Source organism: Nerophis ophidion, linkage group LG13, assembly GCF_033978795.1.
Source record: "Nerophis ophidion isolate RoL-2023_Sa linkage group LG13, RoL_Noph_v1.0, whole genome shotgun sequence".
Taxonomy (NCBI): Eukaryota; Metazoa; Chordata; class Actinopteri; order Syngnathiformes; family Syngnathidae; genus Nerophis; species Nerophis ophidion.
The window spans coordinates 56,725,477-56,750,412 of NC_084623.1; the positions used below are offsets into that span (position 1 = coordinate 56,725,477).

The following is a 24,936-nucleotide window of genomic DNA, read 5'->3' on the forward strand; positions in this document are numbered from 1 at the left end:
GGTTGGTTTTTGGCATCTAATTCATCCAGCTTCCATACACTTTACAAGAAAAACATTGGCGGCAAATTCCGTAGCTTGCTTGATTGACATTCACGGCACCCGAGGGTCTTGTGAGATGACGCTGGCTGCTGCCAGTTCATTATTATGAAAAAATGACAGAGAGGAAGGCGAGAAACACTTTTTATTTCAACAGACTTCCGCGCCGTCCCTTCCGTCAAAACTCTAAAGGCCGACTGCACATTTCCTATCTTCACAATAAAAGCCCTGCTTCATGCTGCCTGCGCTAACAAAATAAGAGTCTCGGTTTCTGAGAGATCGCTTGTGCACGCCAGTTTTCCGAGACTCTGTATTTAGTTAGCGCAGGCAGCATGAAGCAGGGCTTTTATTGTGAAGATAGGAAATGTGCAGTCGGCCTTTAGAGTTTTGACGGAAGGTACGGCGCGAGAGTCTGTTGAAATAAAAAGTGTTTCTCGCCTTCCTCTCGGTCATATTTTCATAATAATGATCTTGCAGCAGCCAGCGTCATCTCACAAGACCCTCCGGTACCGTGAATGTCATTTAAGTGACGTCTTGGTGAAGATTGATGATCACTAATTTTTAGGTCTATTTTTTTTTTAAAGCCTGGCTCGAGATCGACTGACACACCCCCCGCGGTCAACGTAATGGGCACCCCTGCACTACGCCATACCGCCCCTCATTATGTAGCAGCTGCACTGGGTCATAAACAGTTCAAACTAATGGTGCTTGGAGCGATGTCAGGTTTGCCCCCTCTGCTCGTAGATTTCGGGTGCTGATAAGTCCCTTCCCGTGGCTGTCCAGAACTGAGAAACCGACACCAGTGGAGATTTACAAGTCTGTTGCTTGATAAGATCAAAGACAGATTTGTAACCCGGGCAACTGGTCAACCTGAACTCATAGAAAACAAATTGTGTGATAACTTATATCAGAATTGGATTCGGTACCCATCCCTAAATTGTAGATGCAGAGTGGAGTTAATTTGCATGTAAATGAGAGAACCCCCAAAATGGCTTGTTTTCAACAGACTGTAAAACCCCACCTTTTTATTGCGATGGGTGTGTTTTTAGGTGGAGATGAAAAGAATGCAGCTCTCCATTTGATGTACAGAAAACAGAAAGCGTCAACCAAATTGTGATTTTATTGTCAGCATCGAGCGGATACGTGTGCAAAATGTCATGTTGTCAACTGACCAGGTTACACGCTGCACGCCAACGACTTTTGCCTCTCATGGCATGCACACAACCCTAGAAAAGTCACCTTTCATACTAAAACCGTGTGTGAGTCCCCACACAGGAAGTGGACAAGCAGGCTAGTCCTGGTAGGTCTTGACCAGCAGCCACATCAGCAGCACGGTGACCAGGACGATCATGAAGTTGAGGAAGAGTTCCTGCACGGAGCGGTCCATGGCGCACGTCGCTTTCAGGAGATATGGGGGACTAAGCGGACCGGTCCTGAGAGCAGAAGAAGAAGGTCATTGGGCATCGGGAGGTCTTCCTCGGCGGGTGAGTCCTTACCTTTTTTTGCGATGTCACAAGCGGGACATTCCTCTTCATTTCCACCCCAAAAACACAACAACCCCTGCAGGTGGTCTTCGGTCTTTGAGCGCCACTTGATGACTTGTGTGGTCTGTGGATCCAGCTCCTAAAGTAGACCCCTCAGTGGACCGCCCACGCTTCACATGCACGCTCGATGATGTCACACTGGGCCAATCCACCGTGTTATTGTCCGGTTTATTTATAAGTCTTCATTGCAAACACAATTGTGTAGCAACATGACAAGTAACGCACAATAGCTGCTGTCTGCGGACTTCAACTCCCTGTTTGTTGCTCTTTATCCACCCGGGGGGCCACACACTCACACATCAAAGCATGCGGGGGCCACTTTGCTAGTTTTCATCTTTAAAAGCAATATGTCGATTTTTTAACCTTTAGGGCTCCCTTATTTTTTGGTGCCAGGGAACCAGAAGGGTCAGAAAAATTTGAAAAAATAAGTCATATTATTTTTTATTATTATTATTCAACGCTAAAATCTCTTAATTCAGGTTTAGTCTCTTTTGATTGTATGTCCTTTTTGCCTTTTTGGGAAGAGAAAACCCATTTTTTCTATGGCAAAAGCAAAACAAATATGTGATATTTCCTTCCAAGTACAATATTAAATGTGAAGTAATCGATTTTAAATCAATATTTTTTGAGCAATGACAGTTAAAAAAATAAAAATAAAAAATATCCCACAAAAATGTTTGAGGACCCAATCATAAGTGTTATAAAATATAGATAGATAGATAGATAGATAGATATTACTTTATTGATTCCTTCAGGAGAGTTCCTTCAGGAAAATTTAAAAAATAGAATAAATAATAATAAATAAAAATAAGTCATATTATTTATATTTTTATGAAAATTGTAGTGTAAAAAGTTGCAGTGTTTTAAAATGCCATCCATCCATCATCTTCCGCTTATCCGAGGTCGGGTCGCGGGGGCAGCAGCCTAAGCAGGGAAGCCCAGACTTCCCTCTCTCCAGCCACTTCGATACAATACAATACATTTTAAAATGTATTGTAAACAAATTCAGTGTTTTAAAAATCTTTGTAAAAAAAAATTCAGTGTAAAAAACCTTAGTGTTGTAAAATTCAGTGTGAAATTTTTATTTTTTTAATTCAGTGTACAAAAATTCTGTGTTTAAAAAGTTTGTGTATTAAAAATCAACGTATAAAAATGCAGTGTTTTAAAAAAAAAAAATTTTTTAATTTACTGTAAAAAAATCGTTTTAAAAATTCTGTGTAAAAAAATAGTGCAGAAAGATTTGTTGCTTAGAAAATCAGTGTATAAAAAAAGTCAGGATTTAAATATCAATGTAAAAAAATATGTGAAAAGTGTAGTGTAAAAAGATAGTGTTTTAAAAATCATTAGTAAAAATTTCAGGGTAAAAAAACTTATTGTTGTAAAATTCAGTATTTTAAAATTTTGTGTGTAAAAATTCAGTGTTTTAAAAATCTTTTTATAAAAATGTGCAAAATAACTGTTTTAAAATTTAGTGTTGTAACATTCAGTGTATTAAATATCAACGTATAAAAAGTCAGTGTTTTTAAAATTCACTGTAAAAAAGAATTGTAAAATTCAGTCTACAGAAATTCACTGTAAAAAAAATTGTGCACTAAATATTTGTTGCTTAAAAAATGTGTACAAAACACAGTGTTTTAAAAATATTTGTTAAAAACTTCAGCGTAAAAACCTTTGTTGTAAAATTCATGGTTTTAAAATTGAATGTACAAAAATTCAGTGTTTTAAAAATCATTGCTTAAAATTTGAGTGTAAAAAACCTCAGTATTTTAAAAGTTAGTGTTGAAAAATTAATTGTAAAAAAAAAAGTGTGTTTTAAAATTCAGTGTATTAAAAGTCAACGTACAAAAATTGTGTTTTTAAAATTATGTGTTTTAAAAATTCAGTGTAAAAAGTTTTGTTGTAAAATTCTGTGTTTTAAAATCTAGTGTATAAAAATTCAGTGTTTTAAAAATCATTGCATAAAATGTCAGTGTAAAAAACCTCAGTTTTAAAAGTTAGTGTTGTAGAATTCAGGTTAAAAAAATGTGTGTTTTAAAATTCAGTGTATTAAAGATCAACATATAAAAATTATGTGTTTTTAAAAAAAACATTGTTTAAAAATTCAATGTAAAAAAATGTGTGCACAAATATTTGTTGCTTCAAAAATCAGTGTACACAAATTCAATGTTTTAGAAATTATTGTATAATAAATTAGTGTTTTAAAAATTATTGTATAAAGATTCAGTGTAAAAATATAGTATAAAAAACATCAGTGTTGTAAAATTTTGTGTAATTTTTTTAAAATTCAGTTTACAAAAATTCAATGTTTTAAAAATTCAGTCCAAAAAAATGTGTGTTTTAAAATTTTGTGTATAAAAATTTTGTGTGAAAACCTTTGTGTTGTAAAATTCTGTTTTAAAACTTAGTGTATAAAAATTCTGTTTTTTAAAAATCATTGCATACATTCTCAATGTAAAAAAAACTCTGTTGTCAAATTTAGACTTGTAAAATTCAGTATAAAAATGTGTTTGACAATTCAGTGTATAAAAATTATGTGTTTTAACAATGTATTGTTTAAAAATTCAGAGTAAAAAATGTGTGCAGAAATATTTCTTGCTTCAAAATCAGTGTACACAAGTCAGTGTTTTGAAAATCAGTGTATTCAAATTGTGTTTTAAAAGTTATTGTATAAATATTCAGTGTAAAAATGTAGTATAAAAAAACTTCAGTGTTGTAAAAATTGAGTGGCGAAAAAAGTTAAAATTTCAGTGTACAAAAATTCTGTGTTTTAAAAATTCAGTCTAAAAAAATTGTGTGTTTTTTATATTTGGTGTATGGAATTTCCATGCAGAAAAATTCAGTGTAAAAAAATGTGTTTTAAAATTCAGTGTATTAAAAATAAATGTATAAAAATTATGTGTTTTGAAAATTCAGTGTAAAAAAAATGTGTTTTAAAATTCAGTGTATTAAAAATAACTTGTGTTTTAAAAATTAATTGTTTAAAAATTCAGTGTAAAAAAAGTGTGCAGAAATATTTGTTGTTTCAAAATCAGTGTATTCAAATTGTGTTTTAAAAATTATTGTATAAAGATTCAGTGTAAAAATGTAGTATAAAAAAACTTCAGTGTTGTAAAAATTGAGAGAAAAAAAAAAGTTTAAAATTCAGTGTAAAAAAATTCAGTGTTTTAAAAAATCAGTCTAAAAAAAATTGTGTGTTTTTTATATTTAGTGTATGTATTTCCGTGCAGAAAAATTCAGTGTAAAAAAAAAGTGTTTTAAAATTCAGTGTATTAAAAATAAATGTATAAAAATTATGTGTTTTAAAAATTAATTGTTTAAAAATTCAGTGTAAAAAAAGTGGGCAGAAATATTTGTTGTTTCAAAATCAGTGTATTCAAATTGTGTTTTAAAAATTAATGTATAAAGATTCAGTGTAAAAATGTAGTACAAAAAACTTCAGTGTTGTAAAAATTGAGTGAAAAAAAAAGTTTAAAATTCAGTGTACAAAAATTCAGTGTTTTAAAAATTGTGTGTTTTTTATATTTGGTGTATGGAATTTCCGTGCAGAAAAATTCAGTGTAAAAAAAAGTGATTTAAAATTCAGTGTATTAAAAATAAATGTATAAAAATGATGTGTTTTAAAAATTAATTGTTTAAAAAGTCAGTGTAAAAAAAGTGTGCAGAAATATTTGTTGTTTCAAAATCAGTGTATTCAAATTGTGTTTTAAAAATCATTGTGTAAAGATTCAGTGTAAAAAAACTTCAGTGTTGTAAAAATTGAGTGGAGAAAAAAGTTTAAAATTCAGTGTACAAAAATTCAGTGTTTTAAAAATTCAGTTTAAAAAAATTGTGTGGTTTTTTATATTTAGTGTATGGAATTTCCGTGCAGAAAAATTCAGTATAAAAAAATGTTTTAAAATTCAGTGTATTAAAAATAAATTATGTGTTTTAAAAATTAATTGTTTAAAAATTCAGTGTAAAAAAAGTGTGCAGAAATATTTGTTGTTTCAAAATCAGTGTATTCAAATTGTGTTTTAAAAATTATTGTATAAAGATTCAGTGTAAAAATGTAGTATAAAAAAACTTCAGTGTTGTAAAAATTGAGTGGAAAAAAAAAGTTTAAAATTCAGTGTTTTAAAAATTCAGTCAAAAAAATTATGTCTTTTTTCTATTTAGTGTATAGAATTTCCATGCAGAAAAATTCAGTGTAAAAAAAAAGTGTTTTAAAATTCAGTGTATTAAAAATAAATGTATAAAAATTATGTGTTTTAAAAATTAATTGTTTAAAAATTCAGTGCAAAAAAAGTGTGCAGAAATATTTGTTGTTTCAAAATCAGTGTATTCAAATTGTGTTTTAAAAATCATTGTGTAAAAATGTAGTATAAAACAACTTCAGTGTTGTAAAAATTGAGTGAAAAAAAAAAGTTAAAAATTCAGTGTTTAAAAAATTCAGTCTAAAAAAATTGTGTGTTTTTTTTATATTTAGTGTATGGAATTTCCGTGCAGAAAAATTCAGTGTAAAAAAATGTGTTTTAAAATTCAGTGTATTAAAAATAAATTATGTGTTTTAAAAATGAATTGTTTAAAAATTCAGTGTAAAAAAATTGTGTGTTTTTTAAATCTGGTGTATGGAGTTTCAGTGCATAAATATTTGTTGCTTCAAAACTCCAGACTTACTTCAAGTAAATTAAAGCAAATGATAAAATGAATGTCATTAATTTGATTTAAAGGTAAAATAATCCGTTCCATCAATTGAGTGTCAATAAAGACTTTGGTAATAAAGACACAAATCAGCACAGCTGCTCTTATATTTGCTCCATCCAGCCAAAGAGGGCGTTCTCTCCAGTTGTTGTTTTGCCTCCCTGGTCCCTCCTCTTCTGTGCCCGAGGGCCAGCAAACCTCTCAGCTCGTCTCACACTCGACAGCTGCTCAGACCTTCTCCTCGTGACACCGACACCTTCTCCTGTGCGCCCGCAGGCCGGGACAAAGTGTCTGTCTCCAGCCTTTCCGTCCCGGGGGCATTCCCAGGGGATCCAGCAGATCAAAACGGCTGCCGTCCCATCCTGCCAACGGACGGACAAAGAGCGATTTGACCCGGGATTCCCATTGTCATACGACCCGTGCTGCTGGGGTCCCGCAGACAAGATGCTAGCTGGGTTACCCGCCAAAGCAGTAGAGACCCAGGACTGTCCGCCATTCCGTACATTCTGGGACGTGCGGCGTACATGTACAGCCCTTTTAGGACCCCCGCCTTCCTTTTTTAGGAGCCAAACGATGAGAAGTGACAATTATCAATCAAGGTCGTAGCAGTTTCCAAAACAGTCGCCCGTTTTTAGAATAATTGCATGTAAGTTATCACACAACTTGTGTTCCCATGAGTTCTGGTCACCCTTCGATAAGACAAAATCTGTGTTTGATGTTATCAAGCAAAAGACCTATTGGACAGCCACAGGAAGACCTTATCATGGCCTGAAATCTACAAAGCAGAGGGGGCAAACCTGACACCGCTCCAAGCACCTTTTCTTTGAACTGTTTACGACCGATTTCAGCTGTTGATGACCACCTCCCCTTAGAAGCAGCTGCAGCTATGGAATCAGAAAATGCCCAAATAAATGCGGAGGCAGGGAACTTGTTCCTCAGAGCGGTGGGGTGACGCTGTACAAGGGTGCAGAATTTTTTATAAAAAAAAAAAACATTTTTTTTTTTATTACATCAACATAAAAAACACAATATACACTTACAATTAGTGCACCAACCAGAAAAACGTCCCTTTTGCATGACAAAAACGTCCCTTTTTCATGACAAAGAAGAAAAAAAAAAGCCCCCCCCCGTAACTGAGTGTACAGCCCAACACGTTTCTCCTCATTGAGCCAAATTGTATATATATATATATATATATATATATATATATATATATATACATATATATAATATGTGTGTGTATATATATATATATATATATATATATATATATATATATATATATATATATGCATATATATATGTATATATGTGTGTGTGTATATATATATATATATATATATATATATATATATGTGTGTATATATATACAATATGTCCATCCATCCATCCATTTCCTACCGCTTATTCCCTTTTGGGGTCACGGGGGGCGCTGGCGCCTATCTCAGCTACAATCGGGCGGAAGGCGGGGTACACCCTGGACAAGTCGCCACCTCTTCGCAGTATATAATATGTGTGTGTATATATATATATATAATATGTCTGTGTATATATATATATATATATATATATATATATATATATACAATATGTGTGTGTATACAGTATATATATATATATACATATATTTATGTATATATGTGTATATATATGTATAATATGTGTGTGTGTGTATATATATATATATATATATATATATATATATATATATATATATATATATATATATATATATATATATATATATATATATTGTCCAGGGTGTACGCCGCCTTCCATTCAAATGCAGCTGAGATAGGCTCCAGCACCCCCGCAACCCCGAATGGGACAAGCGGTAGGAAATGGATGGATGAATGGACATTGCACAATTTGATGGATAACTTGCTTTGAACTCATTAATAGTATTTATTTATATTTAAAACACGGTTTGAATGTTTGATAATATATGTTTGCATAATTAGACAATATTTAAGTTAACATAATCTGCGATTACATGGAGTACTTTTTTTTTTTTCTCCCAATTTAGAAGGAAAGAATACATTTAGTTAGAAAAGTTACAGTATTTTATTGATACATATTATTTCCAGGCTTTTGAGGGCCAAATAAAATGAAGCAGCGTGTCCTTGACAAAATCCCTTGGCACTTTATCATCGCCTATCGAAGTGAATTATGTTTATATAGCGCTTTTCTCTAGTGACTCAAAGCGCTTTTACATAGTGAAACCCAATATCTAAGTTCCATTTAAAGCAGTGTGGGTGGCACCGGGAGCAGGTGGGTCAAGTGTCTTGCCCAAGGACACAACAGCGGGGATCGAACCTGGAACCCTCAAGTTTCCGGCACGGCCACTCTACCAACCGAGCCATACCGCTACATTGCTCGAATAACTGTCATTAGGAGGAGCACGTTCAAGTACGACCCCTGTTCTTGGCGGAAACCTTCCTGTTTGTTTTCAAATATGGCTTCCTCGGACTCTGATGGTCAGTAAACATCAAACCCCTCCAGACCTGTTGAGAACTGAAGCACTATTTTAAAAACCCAGGTCTGGTTTCTCCATTGGCCGGTCTGGCTCTGTGCCGCGTTCCCCCGCTAATTACGCTACAAAGATGCCCAGAGTGAGTGTTGGAAGTCTGGACGCCCGCCCGGCATCTCACAGGGAGGCGGCGTGCCTCAGGGCGGACATGTGGTGCCGCTCCAGTTTTGGTGTTTCAGCCATTTGTTTTCCAGGCCAAACAATCCTCGGAGCTCATCTTTCATGCGAGCGCGAGCAAGTTGTCCTAAAGCAGGGGTATTGAACCTATGGCTCGCGAGCCAGAGTTGGCTCTCTTGATGACTGCATCTGGCTCTCGGATGAATCTGAGCTGAAATTGCTTAACACGATAAGTAATTAATTATTCAACTTGTAATCCATCCATCCATCCATCATCTTCCGCTTATCCGAGGTCGGGTCGCGGGGGCAGCAGCCTAAGCAGGGAAGCCCAGACTTCCCTCTCCCCAGCCACTTCGTCTAGCTCTTCCCGGGGGATCCCGAGGCGTTCCCAGGCCAGCCGGGAGACATAGTCTTCCCAACGTGTCCTGGGTCTTCCCCGTGGCCTCCTACCGGCTGGACGTGCCCTAAACACCTCCCTAGGGAGGCGTTCGGGTGGCATCCTGACCAGATGCCCAAACCCCCTCATCTGGCTCCTCTCGGCGGCTTTACTTTGAGTTCCTCCCGGATGGCAGAGCTTCTCACCCTATCTCTAAGGGAGAGACCCAAACTCATTTGGGCCGCTTGTACCCGTGATCTTATCCTTTCGGTCATGACCCAAAGCTCATGACCATAGGTGAGCATGGGAACGTAGATCGACCGGTAAATTGAGAGCTTTGCCTTCCGGCTCAGCTCCTTCTTCACCACAACGGATCGATACAACGTCCGCATTACTGAAGACGCCGCACCGATCCGCCTGTCGATCTCACGATCCACTCTTCCCCCACTCGTGAACAAGACTCCTAGGTACTTGAACTCCTCCACCTGGGGCAGGGTCTCCTCCCCAACCCGGAGATGGCATTCCACCCTTTTCCGGGGGAGAACCATGGACTCGGACTTGGAGGTGCTGATTCTCATTTCGGCCGCTTGTACCCGTGATCTTGTCCTTTCGGTCATGACCCAAAGCTCATGACCATAGGTGAGGATGGGAACGTAGATCGACCGGTAAATTGAGAGCTTTGCCTTCCGGCTCAGCTCCTTCTTCACCACAACGGATCGATACAACGTCCGCATTACTGAAGACGCCGCACCGATCCGCCTGTCGATCTCACGATCCACTCTTCCCCCACTCGTGAACAAGACTCCTAGGTACTTGAACTCCTCCACCTGGGGCAGGGTATCCTCCCCAACCCGGAGATGGCATTCCACCCTTTTCCGGGGGCGAACCATGGACTCGGATTTAGAGGTGCTGATTCTCATTCCGGTCGCTTCACACTCGGCTGCGAACCGATCCAGTGAGAGCTGAAGATCCTGGCCAGATGAAGCCATCAGGACCACATCATCTGCAAAAAGCAGAGACCTAATCCCGCAGCCACCAAACCGGAACCCCTCAACGCCTTGACTGCGCCTAGAAATTCTGTCCATAAAAGTTATGAACAGAATGGGTGACAAAGGACAGACTTGGCGGAGTCCAACCCTCACTGGAAATGTGTCCGACTTACTGCCGGCAATGCGGACCAAGTTCTGGCACTGATCATACAGGGAGCGGACAGTCCGATACCCCATACTCTCTGAGCACTCCCACAGGACTTCCCGAGGGACACGGTCCAATGCCTTCTCCAAGTCCACAAAGCACATGTAGACTGGTTGGGCAAACTCCCATGCACCCTCAAGAACCCTGCCCAGAGTATAGAGCTGGTCCACAGTTCCACAACCAGGACGAAAACCACACTGTTCCTCCTGAATCCGAGGTCCGACTATCCGGCGTAGCCTCCTCTCCAGTACACCTGAATAAACCTTACCGGGAAGGCTTGTAATCACAGTGTTAAAAATAACGTTCCAAATATAAAACATTCTGATGCTTTTATACGTTCAAGAAGTTGCGTTAATTGTAAGAAGTCATTAATTTATTATTGGTTAGTGCGGGGCTTGCCCTCCTGGGGGTTCTTCAGACCACCAAGCACCGACATAAGAGCCTGTTTCAGGGTTACAATATTTTATTTTTCGATAAGTCTCTCAATTGCTCTTTCGCTCCTGCTCGCGCTCTGGCTCTAGCCCCGACCCTGTCTCTCCTCCTGGCTGCTGCTTATAACAGAGCGACAGGTGATTAGACAACAAGGCCCAGGTGGGCCATCTACGCACCTGTCGCTGATTTCAAAGCCGGTACTGGCAACACCCTGCTTCGCTGCAGGCCCGCAGGCCACGCCCCTTCCACAGTTAGCTTCAGAATAACAATATTATTCCAAAGAATAAGAGACTTTTTATAAAATGCACGCGTTTATTTGTGTTCAAAATTATATGGCTCTTACAGAAATACTTTTTAAAATATTTGGCTTTCTTGGCTCTTACAGCCAAAAAGGTTCCCGACCCCTGTCCTAAAGGAACATGGAACATTTGAAAGTGTCGAAGGGTAAAGAAGATGACTACAATTTCAAAATCAACCAAATCTCTCTGGAATTAAAAAAAAAACTATTTTGGTAGATTGTCATCAAACGTGACGTCACTTCAAATCTCACGAGACTTCCTCTAAAGCAGGGTTCGGTTTAATGTTGTCAATTTCAAACACCGATGACATTTATTAAACAGACAAGAAGCAAGGAATCAAACAGACAGCGTTTAATTTAGCTCAATGAGGAGAGCGCGTACACCTGTACTCTTGCAAGTGTCGTCTCACGCTCTGACTTCCCCTGATTACATGGCAACAGCTGTTTTTAAGGGGAGAGGGGGTCATAAACAGCTGTTTTTAAGGGGAGAGGGGGTCATAAACAGCTGTTTTTAAGGGGAGAGGGGGTCATAAACAGCTGTTTTTAAGGGGAGAGGGGGTCATAAACAGCTGTTTTTAAGGGGAGAGGGGGTCATAAACAGCTGTTTTTAAGGGGAGAGGGGGTCATAAACAGCTGTTTTTAAGGGGAGAGGGGGTCATAAACAGCTGTTTTAAGGGGAGAGGGGGTCATAAACAGCTGTTGCCCTCGGCCACAAAACAGTTCAAAGAAAAGATGCCTGGAGCTAGCGTCAGGTCCCGCTTCCTCTCCACTTTGTAAATCTTGGGTTTAGACAAGATCTTCCTGTGGATCACAATACATCAAAGAAACCGACACCTTCATGTCGCTTCCCATCGTACACAGTGGAGTTTTACAAGCCTTTTGCTCGGTAAGATCAAAGACAGCTTTTGTCTCCTCGCCGGGAACAGAAAGTTCTGTGATAACTTACATACAATTATTCTGACAAATGTGTGCATTATTTTGACGGACCGACTTTATACGATAAAAACAGCAAAAAAATTAGCATAACAAATTTGGCTTTGGATAGAATCTGGCACATGAACATCTTTATATCTTATATATCTATCTTTTTATTTTTATATCTTATATATTATATCTTATATCTATCTTGCCGATTGTATTGTACCATATGTCCCGGCAAGAAATCTGCGTTCAAAAGACTCCGGTTTATTAGTGATTCCTAGAGCCCAAAAAAAGTCTGCGGGCTATAGAGCGTTTTCCGTTCGGGCTCCAGTACTCTGGAATGCCCTCCCGGTAACAGTTGGAGATGCTACCTCAGTAGAAGCATTTAAGTCTCACCTTAAAACTCATTTGTATACTCTAGCCTTTAAATAGACCTCCTTTTTAGACCAGTTGATCTGCCGCTTCTTTTCTTTCTCCTATGTCCCCCCCTCCCTTGTGGAGGGGGTCCGGTCCGATGACCATGGATGAAGTACTGGCTGTCCAGAGTCGAGACCCAGGATGGACCGCTCGTCTGTATCGGTTGGGGACATCTCTACGCTGCTGATCCGCTTGAGATGGTTTCCTGTGGACGGGACTCTCGCTGCTGTCTTGGATCCGCTTGAACTGAACTCTCGCGGCTGTGTTGGAGCCACTATGGATTGAACTTTCACAGTATCATGTTAGACCCGCTCGACATCCATTGCTTTCGGTCCCCTAGAGGGGGGGGGGGTTGCCCACATCTGAGGTCCTCTCCAAGGTTTCTCATAGTCAGCATTGTCACTGGATGTGAATTCTCCCTGCCCACTGGGTGTGAGTTTTCCTTGCCCTTTTGTGGGTTCTTCCGAGGATGTTGTAGTCGTAATGATTTGTGCAGTCCTTTGAGACATTTGTGATTTGGGGCTATATAAATAAACATTGATTGATTGATTGAAGTTTCGTGATAACTTACATACAATTATTCTGACAAATGTGTGCATTATTTTGACGGACCGACTTTATACGATGAAAACAGCAAAAAAATTAGCATAAAAAATTTGGCTTTGGCTAGAATCTGGCACATGAATATTTGTATATGTCCTTGAATGTGCATTGATGTACTACAGGGGTAGGGAACCTATGGCTCTAGAGCCAGATGTGGCTCTTTTGATGACTGCATCTGGCTCGCGGATAAATCTGAGCTGACATTGCTTAACAGGATAAATAACGAATAATTCCACTTGTAATCACAGTGTTAAAAATAACATTCAAAATATAAAACATTCTCATGCTTTTTTATGTTCAAGAAGTTGCGTTAATGGTAAGAAGTTATTTATTTATTATTGGTTAGTGCGGGGTTTGCCCTCCTGGGGGTTCTTCAGACCCCCAAGCACCGACATTGGAGCCTGTTTCAGGGTTACAATATTTTGTATTTTTCAATAAGTCTCTAAGTTGCTTTCCAGCAATTTTCTTTTTCGCTTTTGTTCTCGCTCGCGCTCTGGCTCCAGCTCCAACACCGTCTCTCCTCCTGGCTGCTGCTTATAACAGAGCGACAGGTGATTAGATAAAAAGGCCCAGCTGGGCCATCTACGCACCTGTCGCTGATTTCGAGGCCGGTCCTGGCAACACCCCGTTTCGCTGCAGGCCCGCAGGCCACGCCCCCTCCACAGTTAGCTTCAGAATAACAATGTTATTACAAACAATAATAGACCTATTATACTCTAGAAATGTTGGTCTTACTTACAAATGCACGCTTTTAATTGTGTTCAGTGTTAAAAAAAATATTATATTGCTCTTAGGGAAATACTTTTTAAAATATTTGGCTTTTTGGCTCTCTCAGCCAAAAAGTTTCCCGACCCCTGATGTACTGTAACAAAGGACTTGAAGTATACAAAACCCAAAACCAGTGAAGTTGTCACGTTGTGTAAATGGTAAATAAAAACAAAATACGAGGATTTTCAAATCATTTTCAACTTATATTAAAATGAATATAGACTGCAAAGACAAGATACTTAATGTTCCAACTGAAGAACTTTGTTATATCTTGCAAAATATTGGCTCATTTGAAATGTGATGCCTGCAACACGTTTCAAAAAAACTGACACAAGTGGCAAAGAAGACTGAGAACGTTGAGGAATGCTCATCAAACACTTATTTGGAACACCCCACAGGTGAACAGGCTAAATTGGGAACAGGTGGGTGCCATGATTGGGTATAAAAGCAGCTTCCATGCAATGCTCGGTCGTTCACAAACAAAGTGAGGGTCACCACTTTGTCAACAAATGCCTGAACAAATTGTCCAACATTTATCAACCAGCTGTTGCAAAGAATTTAGGAATTGCACCATCTATGCTCGAAAACATCATCAAAAGGTTCACATAATCTGGAGAAATCACTGCACGTATGCGACTAGGATGAAAACCAACATTAAATGCGCGCGAACTTATATCCTGCATCAAAATTAACGTCCGTGTGTAAAGGATATCACCACATGGGCTCAGGAACACTTCATAAAACCACTGTCAGTAACTACAGTTCCTTGCTACATCTGTAAGTGCATCTATTTTCTACCGCTTATTCCCTTTTTTTTGAGGTCGCGGGGGCGCTGGCGCCTATCTCAGCTACAATCGGGCGGAAGGCGGGGTACACCCTGGACAAGTCGCCCCCTCATCACAGGGCCAACACAGATAGACAACATTCACACTCACATTCAAACACTAGGGACCATTTAGTGTTGCCAATCAACCTATCCCCAGGTGCATGTCTTTGGAAGTGGGAGGAAGCCGGAGTACCCGGAGGGAACCCACGCATTCACGGGGAGAACATGCAAACTCCACACAGGAAGATCCCGAGCCTGGATTTGAACCCAGGACTGCAGGAAGCCCTACTATGCAGACCAAAAGTCATTTATCAACAACACCCAGAAACGCCGCCGGCTTCGCTGGACCCCAGCTCATCTCAGATGGACTGATGCAAAGTGGAAATGTGTTCTAAAGGGTCCACATTTCATTTTTTCTTGGGAAACTGTGGACACTGTGTCCTCCAAACCAAAAAGGAAAAGAACCATCTGGATTGTTCCAGGCGCAAAGTGTAAAAGGCAGCATCTGTGATGGTATGAGGGTGTATTAGTGGCCAAGGCATGGGTAACTTACACATCTGCGAAGACACCATTAATGCTGAAAGTTACATACGTACAGCTTTTGGAGCAACATATGCTGCCATCCAAGCAACGTTATCGTGGACGCCCCTGCTTATTTCAGGCTTGCTGTTTAGGGCGGCTATAACTGTAGGGATAAGGCTTTTGCGGGATTTGATGGTTCTGTACCTGCACCCTGGCGGTAGTGGGATGATGTATTTGTGTAGTGGGTGAGTGAAATCCTGGACTATCGCGTTTGCCAGTCGAATGATGGACTTTTGGTTTGGATCTGAAATGTTGGGTGTGGGTAGGCCGATGATTTTAGTTGCTATGTTTCACTTGACTGGTCTTGGCGTCTGGTTTTATCATATATTGCTGCCTTTTGCACCTTTCAATTTTTACTTTTGCATGCACATTAAATCAACAGAAAAATCCTGACTTTGGAGCAATGTTCACAGACTGTAGTATTTGGGCTCTCTATAAGATGCAATGGTTTTTCGTATCGGGACCATGATTTATGTGCTAACTTGTTCACCGCTCCTCATATGGAAGGTACTTTTCCTTGTCGCAAGAAGGGTAGAAATACAAGAACACACACACACACACACACACACACACACACACACGAGCAAGGATCTAAAAGTGCATGCTGGCTCACAAGGATCCACATTCATAAATGATTCATGCAAAACGACACAAACACAAATACGGAACGTGAATCATTACTGGAGACAGTCTATGAGGGAATGCAGGCTACAACACACACACACACACACACACACACACACACACACATTGTCACAGAGCGGGGGCGTGCAATGTTTTTTTGTTTTTTATTGTCCAACAACACATTCTAAAAATACATTCAAACAAACCAAAAAAAACTGTGAAAATGGGAAATAGAGCAGTGATTTTACACGAATATAATGAGAATAATGTTATGATATTTAAAAAAAAAAAAAGGTGCGATAATACTAATAAAGTGGTAATATTATGAGGGGTGAAATGTATTTTAGAAGCGTCAAGTTCAAATATCAAAGAAAATAATGTGATTTAAAAAAAAAAATTGTAATATGACAAGCAAACAAAAAAAAAAGTTATTCGGAGAAAAATGTGTAATATTAGGCTAATAAAGTTAAAATATATAACAAAAGAAGTGTACTATTATGATAAAAAAAAATTTTTTTTACCCAAAATATTAGGTTAATAAATTGTAATATTATGATTTAAAAAAAGTGTAGTTTTACAAGAAATAAATAACCAGTCATATGTTTGTGGAAATTCATTTTAATTATTGTAATTTTGACTAAATATTATGCTAATATATTTGAAATATATAACAATAAGTGCAATTTTTTTTATTAAAAAAAAATGTAATTATACAATAAATAACCAGTAATATTATGTGTGTGGGAATTAATTTTAATTATTGTAATTTTAACAAAATATTATGTTAATACATTTAAAGTATATACAACAAAATAAGTGTAATATTATGATTAAAAAAATATATGTAATTTTACAAGGAATAACCAGTAATATTATGTGTGTGGGAATTAATTTTAAATATTGTAATTTTAACAAAGTATTATGTTAATACATTTAAAATATATAACAAAATAAGTGTAACATTATGATAAAAAATATATGTAATTTTACAAGAAATAACCAGTAATATTATGTGTGCGGGAATTAATTTTAATTATTGTAATTTTAACAAAATATTATGTTAATACATTTAAAGTATATAACAAAATAAGTGTAATATTATGATTTAAAAAAAAAAAAGTACTTTTACAAGAAATAACCAGTAATATTATGTGTGTGGGAATTAATTTGAATTATTGTAATTTTGACAAAATATAATGTTATTACATTTAAAATATATAACAAAATAAGTGTAACATTATGATAAAAAATATATGTAATTTTACAAGAAATAACCAGTAATATTATGTGTGTGGGAATTATTTTTTAAAACATGAACTTAAATATAAAATGTTATAAAAAAATTTAGAAATTATCATAAAAAAGAATAGAGTTGCTATGGTATGTTATGTTGGGGACAAGTTATGACATTAAAACAAATTAAGGTGTAATAATAAGATAAAATAGGGTACATTTTACATGAATTACTTGGTGACATGAGGGCATAAAAGCATAAAAATCAAATATGAAATGTTTTTTTTTTTTGTTTTTTTTAAGTGGTAATATTACACGAAAAAAGATGGAAAGTGCAATTTTTGGATAATCACATTAGGAAACAATTTATAATATGAAAACAAAAAATGTGTAATATCGGAAAAAAGGAAAACCTATAAGTATTATGTGTTTTGTTATGAAGGTGAACACTAAAATATTTTTTTTGATGTGGTAATATGAGGAAAAAACAACAAATAATTGACAATTTCTTTTTTTAATTTTTGGAAAAAATACGTCAGGAAACAAGTTATAATTGTAGAACAAAGAATGTAATATTATAATATTAAAAAAAATTGGGGGAAATTATATTGGAGAAAAAGGTATTTAAAAAAAAAAGGTGTATTTTTACATGAATCAAATGGTTATATTATGAGGGAAAAATTCATATTATGATAAACAAAACAAAGAATAAAGCTGCCATTTTTGGAAAATTATATTGGGGAAAAAGTTTTAAAAAAAAGTGTAATATTGCAAGAATTAAGTCATGATATGAGGGGGGAAACATAACTTCTGTTTTATTTTTAAACATATAATCTTATTTTAAGTTGGAATACTGCAATAAATACACAAAAAAAGGAATGTAATAAAATTAAATTGATGCAAAAATAAGCTTTTACTCAGCAAAAAATGGAGGAAAAAGCAAAAAAATGTCTTAATAAAAGGCAAAGCATGCATTTCTTCTCGGAATTGACACATGTTGCTTTACAACATGTCAAATAAAAGTCAAGTTTGGACGTTATGAGCATTTTAAACTGTGAATTCTTTGATGGCAGAGGCTGGCATAAAAGCATAAAAATCAAATATGAAAATATATATATATATATTTTTAAGTGGTAATATTACACGAAAAAAGATGGAAAGTGCAATTTTTGGATAATCACATTAGGAAACAATTTAAAAAAACGTGTAATATCGGAAAAAAGGAAAACCTATAAGTATTATGTGTTTTGTTATGAAGGTGAACACTAAAATATTTTTTTGATGTGGTAATATGAGGAAAAAACAACAAATAATTGACAATTTTTTTTTTTAATTTTTGGAAAAAATACGTCAGGAAACAAGTTATAAGTGTAGAACAAAGAATGTAATATTATAATATTAAAAAAAATTGGGGGGAAATTATATTGGAGAAAAAGGTATTTTAAAAAAAAAAAGGTGTATTTTTACATGAATCAAGTGGTTATATTATGATAAACAAAACAAAGAATAAAGGTGCCATTTTTGGAAAATTATATTGGGGAAAAAGTTTTAAAAAAAAGTGTAATATTGCAAGAATTAAGTCATGATATGAGGGGGGAAACATAATTCCTGTTTTATTTTTAAACATATCATCTTATTTTGAGTTGGAATACTGCAATAAATACACAAAAAAAGGAATGTAATAAAATTAAATTGATGCAAAAATAAGCTTTTACTCAGCAAAAAATGAAGGAAAAAGCAAAAAAATGTCTTAATAAAAGGCAAAAGCATGCATTTCTTCTCGGAATTGACACATGTTGCTTTACAACATGTCAAATAAAAGTCAAGTTTGGACATTATGAGCATTTTAAACTGTGAATTCTTCTTTGATGGCAGAGGCTGGCATAAAAGCATAAAAATCAAATATGAAAAAATATATATATATTTTTTACGAGGTAATATTACACGAAAAAAGATGGAAAGTGCAATTTTTGGATAATCACATTAGGAAACAATTTAAAAAGACGTGTAATATCGGAAAAAAGGAAAACCTATAAGTATTATGTGTTTTGTTATGAAGGTGAACACTAAAATATTTTTTTTGATGTGGTAATATGAGGAAAAAACAACAAATAATTGACAATTTTTTTTTTTTAATTTTTGGAAAAAATACGTCAGGAAACAAGTTATAATTGTAGAACAAAGAATGTAATATTAAAATATGAAAAAAATGGGGGGGAAATTATATTGGAGAAAAAGGTATTTTTTTTAAAAAAGGTTTAATTTTACATGAATCAAATGGTTATATTATGAGGGAAAAATTCTTATTATGATAAACAAAAAGAATAAAAGTGCCATTTTTGGAAAATTATGTTGGGGAAAAAGTTTTAAAAAAAAGTGTAATATTGCAAGAATGAAGTCATGATATGAGGGGGGAAACATAATTTCAGTTTTATTTTTAAACATATAATCTTATTTTAAGTTGGAATACTGCAATAAATACACAAAAAAAGGAATGTAATAAAATTAAATTGATGCAAAAATAAGCTTTTACTCAGCAAAAAATGAAGGAAAAAGCAAAAAAAAATGTGTTAAAAGGCAAAAGCATGCATTTCTTCTCGGAATTGACACATGTTGCTTTACAACATGTCAAATAAAAGTCAAGTTTGGACATTATGAGCATTTTAAACTGTGAATTCTTCTTTGATGGCAGAGGCTGGCATAAAAGCATAAAAATCAAATATGAAAAAAAATATATATATTTTTTTAAGTGGTAATATTACACGAAAAAAGATGGAAAGTGCAATTTTTGGATAATCACATTAGGAAACAATTTTAAAAAACGTGTAATATCAGAAAAAAGGAAAACCTATAAGTATTATGTGTTTTGTTATGAAGGTGAACACTAAAATATTTTTTTTGATGTGGTAATATGAGGAACAAACAACAAATAATTGACCATTTTTTTTTTTTTTTTTTTTGGGAAAAAATACGTCAGGAAACAAGTTATAATTGTAGAACAAAGAATGTAATATTAAAATATGAAAAAATGGGGGGGAATTATATTGGAGAAAAAGGTATTTAAAAAAAAAAGGTGTATTTTTACATGAATCAAATTCCTATTATGATAAACAAAACAAAGAATAAAGGTGCCATTTTTGGACAATTATGTTGGAGAAAAAGTTTTTAAAAAAAAGTGTAATATTGCAAGAATGAAGTCATGATATGAGGGGGGAAACATAAATTCTGTTTTATTTTTAAACATATAATCTTATTTTAAGTTGGAATACTGCAATAAATACACAAAAAAAGGAATGTAATAAAATTAAATTGATGCAAAAATAAGCTTTTACTCAGCAAAAAATTAAGGAAAAAGCAAAAAAAAATGTCTTAATAAAAGGCAAATAATGCATTTCTTCTCAGAATTGACACATGTTGCTTTACAACATGTCAAATAAAAGTCAAGTTTGGACATTATGAGCATTTTAAACTGTGAATTCCTCTTTGATGGCAGAGGCTGGCATAAAAGCATAAAAATCAAATATGAAAAAAAATATATATTTTTTTTTTAAGTGGTAATATTACACGAAAAAAGATGGAAAGTGCAATTTTTGGATAATCACATTAGGAAACAATTTATAATATGAAAACAAAAAACGTGTAATATCGGAAAAAAGGAAAACCTATAAGTATTATGTGTTTTGTTATGAAGGTGAACACTAAAATATTTTTTTTGATGTGGTAATATGAGGAACAAACAACAAATAATTTACAATTTTTTTTTTTTATTTTTGGAAAAAATACGTCAAGAAACAAGTTACAATTGTAGAACAAAGAATGTAATATTAAAATATGAAAAAATGGGGGGGAAATTATATTGGAGAAAAAGGTATTTTTAAAAAAAATGTGTATTTTTACATGAATCAAATTCCTATTATGATAAACAAAAAAAAGAATAAATGTGCCATTTTTGGAAAATTATATTGGAGAAAAAGTTTTTAAAAAAAAGTGTAATATTGCAAGAATTAAGTCATGATATGAGGGGGGAAACATAATTTCTGTTTTATTTTTAAACATATAATCTTATTTTAAGTTGGAATACTGCAATAAATACACAAAAAAAGGAATGTAATAAAATTAAATTGATGCAAAAATAAGCTTTTACTCAGCAAAAAATGAAGGAAAAAGCAAAAAAATGTCTTAATAAAAGGCAAAGCATGCATTTCTTCTCGGAATTGACACATGTTGCTTTACAACATGTCAAATAAAAGTCAAGTTTGGACATTATGAGCATTTTAAACTGTGAATTCTTCTTTGATGGCAGAGGCTGGCATAAAAGCATAAAAATCAAATATGAAAAAAAATATTTATATTTTTTTTAAGTGGTAATATTACACGAAAAAAGATGGAAAGTGCAATTTTTGGATAATCACATTAGGAAACAATTTTAAAAAACGTGTAATATCGGAAAAAAGGAAAACCTATAAGTATTATGTGTTTTGTTATGAAGGTGAACACTAAAATATTTTTTTTGATGTGGTAATATGAGGAAAAAACAACAAATAATTGACAATTTTTTTTTTTTTTTTTGGAAAAAATGCGCCAGGAAACAAGTTATAATTGTAGAACAAAGAATGTAATATTATAATATTAAAAAAATGGGGGGAAATTATATTGGAGAAAAAGGTATTTTAAAAAAAAGGTGTATTTTTACATGAATCAAATGGTTATATTATGAGGGAAAAATTAATATTATGATAAACAAAACAAAGAATAAAGGTGCCATTTTGGAAAATTATATTGGAGAAAAAGTTTTTTAAAAAAAGTGTAATATTGCAAGAATTAAGTCATGATATGAGGGGGGAAACATAATTTCTGTTTTATTTTTAAACATATAATCTTATTTTAAGTTGGAATACTGCAATAAATACACAAAAAAAGGAATGTAATAAAATTAAATTGATGCAAAAATAAGCTTTTACTCAGCAAAAAATAGAAAAAAAAGCAAAAAAATTTCTTAATAAAAGGCAAATAATGCATTTCTTCTCGGAATTGACACATGTTGCTTTACAACATGTCAAATAAAAGTCAAGTTTGGACATTATGAGCATTTTAAACTGTGAATTCTTCTTTGATGGCTGGCCTGGATAGTGGCTGTTTATAGTACCATTTTATCCCGTAGTATCAAGTTAGCGAGGATCAGGCGACCATGCCCGCAGACTCTGATGGGAGATCATGGAAGGCATGCAGCTTTGCCTCCGACACACAACACATGTCAGTCATCTTCACGCTGCTGCCAGGTTGACATGTTCGCCATTCTTCAAATAACTCCGGATCCACTCTGTCGTCGCACACTATTTTATTATTGTGTGTTTGTGGGGATAGGTTGATTGGCAACACTAAACTGGCCCGCGTGTGTGAATGTTGTCTGTCTATCTGTGTCGGCCCTGCGATGAGGGGGCGACTTGTCCAGGGTGTACCCCGCCTTCCGCCCGATTGTAGCTGAGATAGGCGCCAGCCACCCCAAAAAAGGGAATAAGCGGTAGGAAATAGATGGATGGATGTACTTCACACTGATAAATAATACTACACAACTCGGGGTCCAGTTAGTTCATTTCAATCAATCAATCAATGTTTACTTATATAGCCCTAAATCACTAGTGTCTCAAAGGGCTGCACAAACCACTACAACATCCTCGGTAGGCCCACATAAGGGCAAGGAAAACTCACACCCAGTGGGACGTCGGTGACAATGATGACTATGAGAACCTTGGAGAGGAGGAAAGCAATGGATGTCGAGCGGGTCTAACATGATACTGTGAAAGTCCAATCCACAATGGATCCAACACAGTCGCGAGAGTCCAGTCCAAAGCGGATCCAACACAGCAGCGAGAGTCCCGTTCACAGCGGAGCCAGCAGGAAACCATCCCAAGCGGAGGCGGACCAGCAGCGCAGAGATGTCCCCAGCCGATACACGGGCGAGCAGTACACGGCCACCGGATCGGACCGGACCCCCTCCACAAGGGAGAGTGGGACATAGGAGAAAAAGAAAAGAAACGGCAGATCAACTGGTCTAAAAAGGGAGTCTATTCAAAGGCTAGAGTATACAAATGAGTTTTAAGGTGAGACTTAAATGCTTCTACTGAGGTGGCATCTCAAACTGTTACCGGGAGGGCATTCCAGAGTACTGGAGCCCGAACGGAAAACGCTCTATAGCCCGCAGACTTTTTTTGGGCTCTAGGAATCACTAATAAGCCGGAGTCCTTTGAAGGCAGATTTCTTGCCGGGACATATGGTACAATACAATCGGCAAGATAGGATGGAGCTAGACCGTGTAGTATTTTATACGTAAGTAGTAAAACCTTAAAGTCACATCTTAAGTGCAGAGGAAGCCAGTGCAGGTGAGCCAGTATAGGTATATATGTATGTATATATGTATATAAAGGTATATACAGTACAGGTATATATGTATGTATATATGTATATAAAGGTATATACAGTACAGGTATATATGTATGTATATATGTATATAAAGGTATATACAGTATAGGTATATATGTATGTATATATGTATATAAAGGTATATACAGTACAGGCGTAATGTGATCAAACTTTCTTGTTCTTGTCAAAAGTCTAGCAGCCGCATTTTGTACCAACTGTAATCTTTTAATGCTAGACATGGGGAGACCCGAAAATAATACGTTACAGTAATCGAGATGAGACGTAACAAACGCATGGATAATGATCTCAGCGTCTTAGTGTACAGAATGGAGCGAATTTTAGCGATATTACGGAGATGAAAGAAGGCCGTTTTAGTAATGCTTTTAATGTGTGCCTCAAAGGAGAGAGTTGGGTCGAAGATAACACCCAGATTCTTTACCGAGTCACCTTGTTTAATTGTTTGGTTGTCAAATGTTAGAGTTGTATTATTAAATAGAGTTCGGTGTCTAGCAGGACCGATAATCAGCATTTCCGTTTTTTTGGCGTTGAGTTGCAAAAAGTTAGCGGACATCCATTGTTTAATTTCATTAAGACACGCCTCCAGCTGACTACAATCCGGCGTGTTGGTCAGCTTTAGGGGCATGTAGAGTTGGGTGTCATCAGCATAACAGTGAAAGCTAATACCGTATTTGCGTATGATCTACTGTGGCTAAGCAGACTTTTGCCAAAAGGACAATAATTCATTTGTTGTGGGTTTATCCACTTTAATACACTTTATTTTTTTTTTGAATACATGTTTTGTTTGAAGGCCTAATATAAATGAAAAACCTTGTGCTTTTTTTTGAAAAGCAAAGGCTACTGGAATATTAAAAAAATCTCAATATTCAATAAAAAATTACTTAATTTGAAAAACATGTCTAAATATTTATTCTAGGGTATTTATGCAATGGGACGTCGGTGACAATGATGACTATGAGAAACCTTAGAGAGGAGGAAAGCAATGGATGTCGAGCGGGTCTAACATGATACTGTGAAAGTTCAATCCATAATGGATCCAACACAGTCGCGAGAGTTCAGTCCAAAGCGGTTCCAACACAGCAGCGAGAGTCCCGTTCATAGCAGGAAACCATCCCAAGCGGAGTTCAAATGTATTAAAATTTTCAGACATTGTGTTTTTAAAAACAATGGAAATTATGTTTCGAGTAAAAAACAACAGCCTTCCAGCTTGTATTCTCAGGCTATTTCATATAAGAGGAGAAAACTATAATTTACGGGGGATATCGATTTTTGAAATAGGTAAATCGAGAACAAATATAAAATACAAATGTATTACAG

General features: G+C 35.5%; 1 protein-coding gene across 1 annotated transcript; it reads right to left on the minus strand.

Annotated features, from left to right (window-relative positions):
• Positions 1 to 1,138: 1,138 nt before the first annotated feature.
• On the minus strand, positions 1,139 to 1,692 carry LOC133564993 (sarcolipin). The gene is made up of 2 exons (XM_061919491.1): positions 1,533 to 1,692; positions 1,139 to 1,469 (listed from the first exon to the last, which is right to left on the minus strand). The coding sequence occupies exon 2, from the start codon at positions 1,421 to 1,423 to the stop codon at positions 1,328 to 1,330; it is 96 nt and encodes a 31-aa protein (XP_061775475.1). The 5' UTR covers positions 1,424 to 1,469; positions 1,533 to 1,692; the 3' UTR covers positions 1,139 to 1,327.
• Between the last annotated feature and the right edge of the window lie 23,244 nt (positions 1,693 to 24,936).

Excerpts from the sequence above, each read along its gene's own strand:
- LOC133564993 (XM_061919491.1), bottom strand. The coding sequence starts at position 1,423 with ATGGACCGCTCCGTGCAGGAACTCTTCCTCAACTTCATGATCGTCCTG.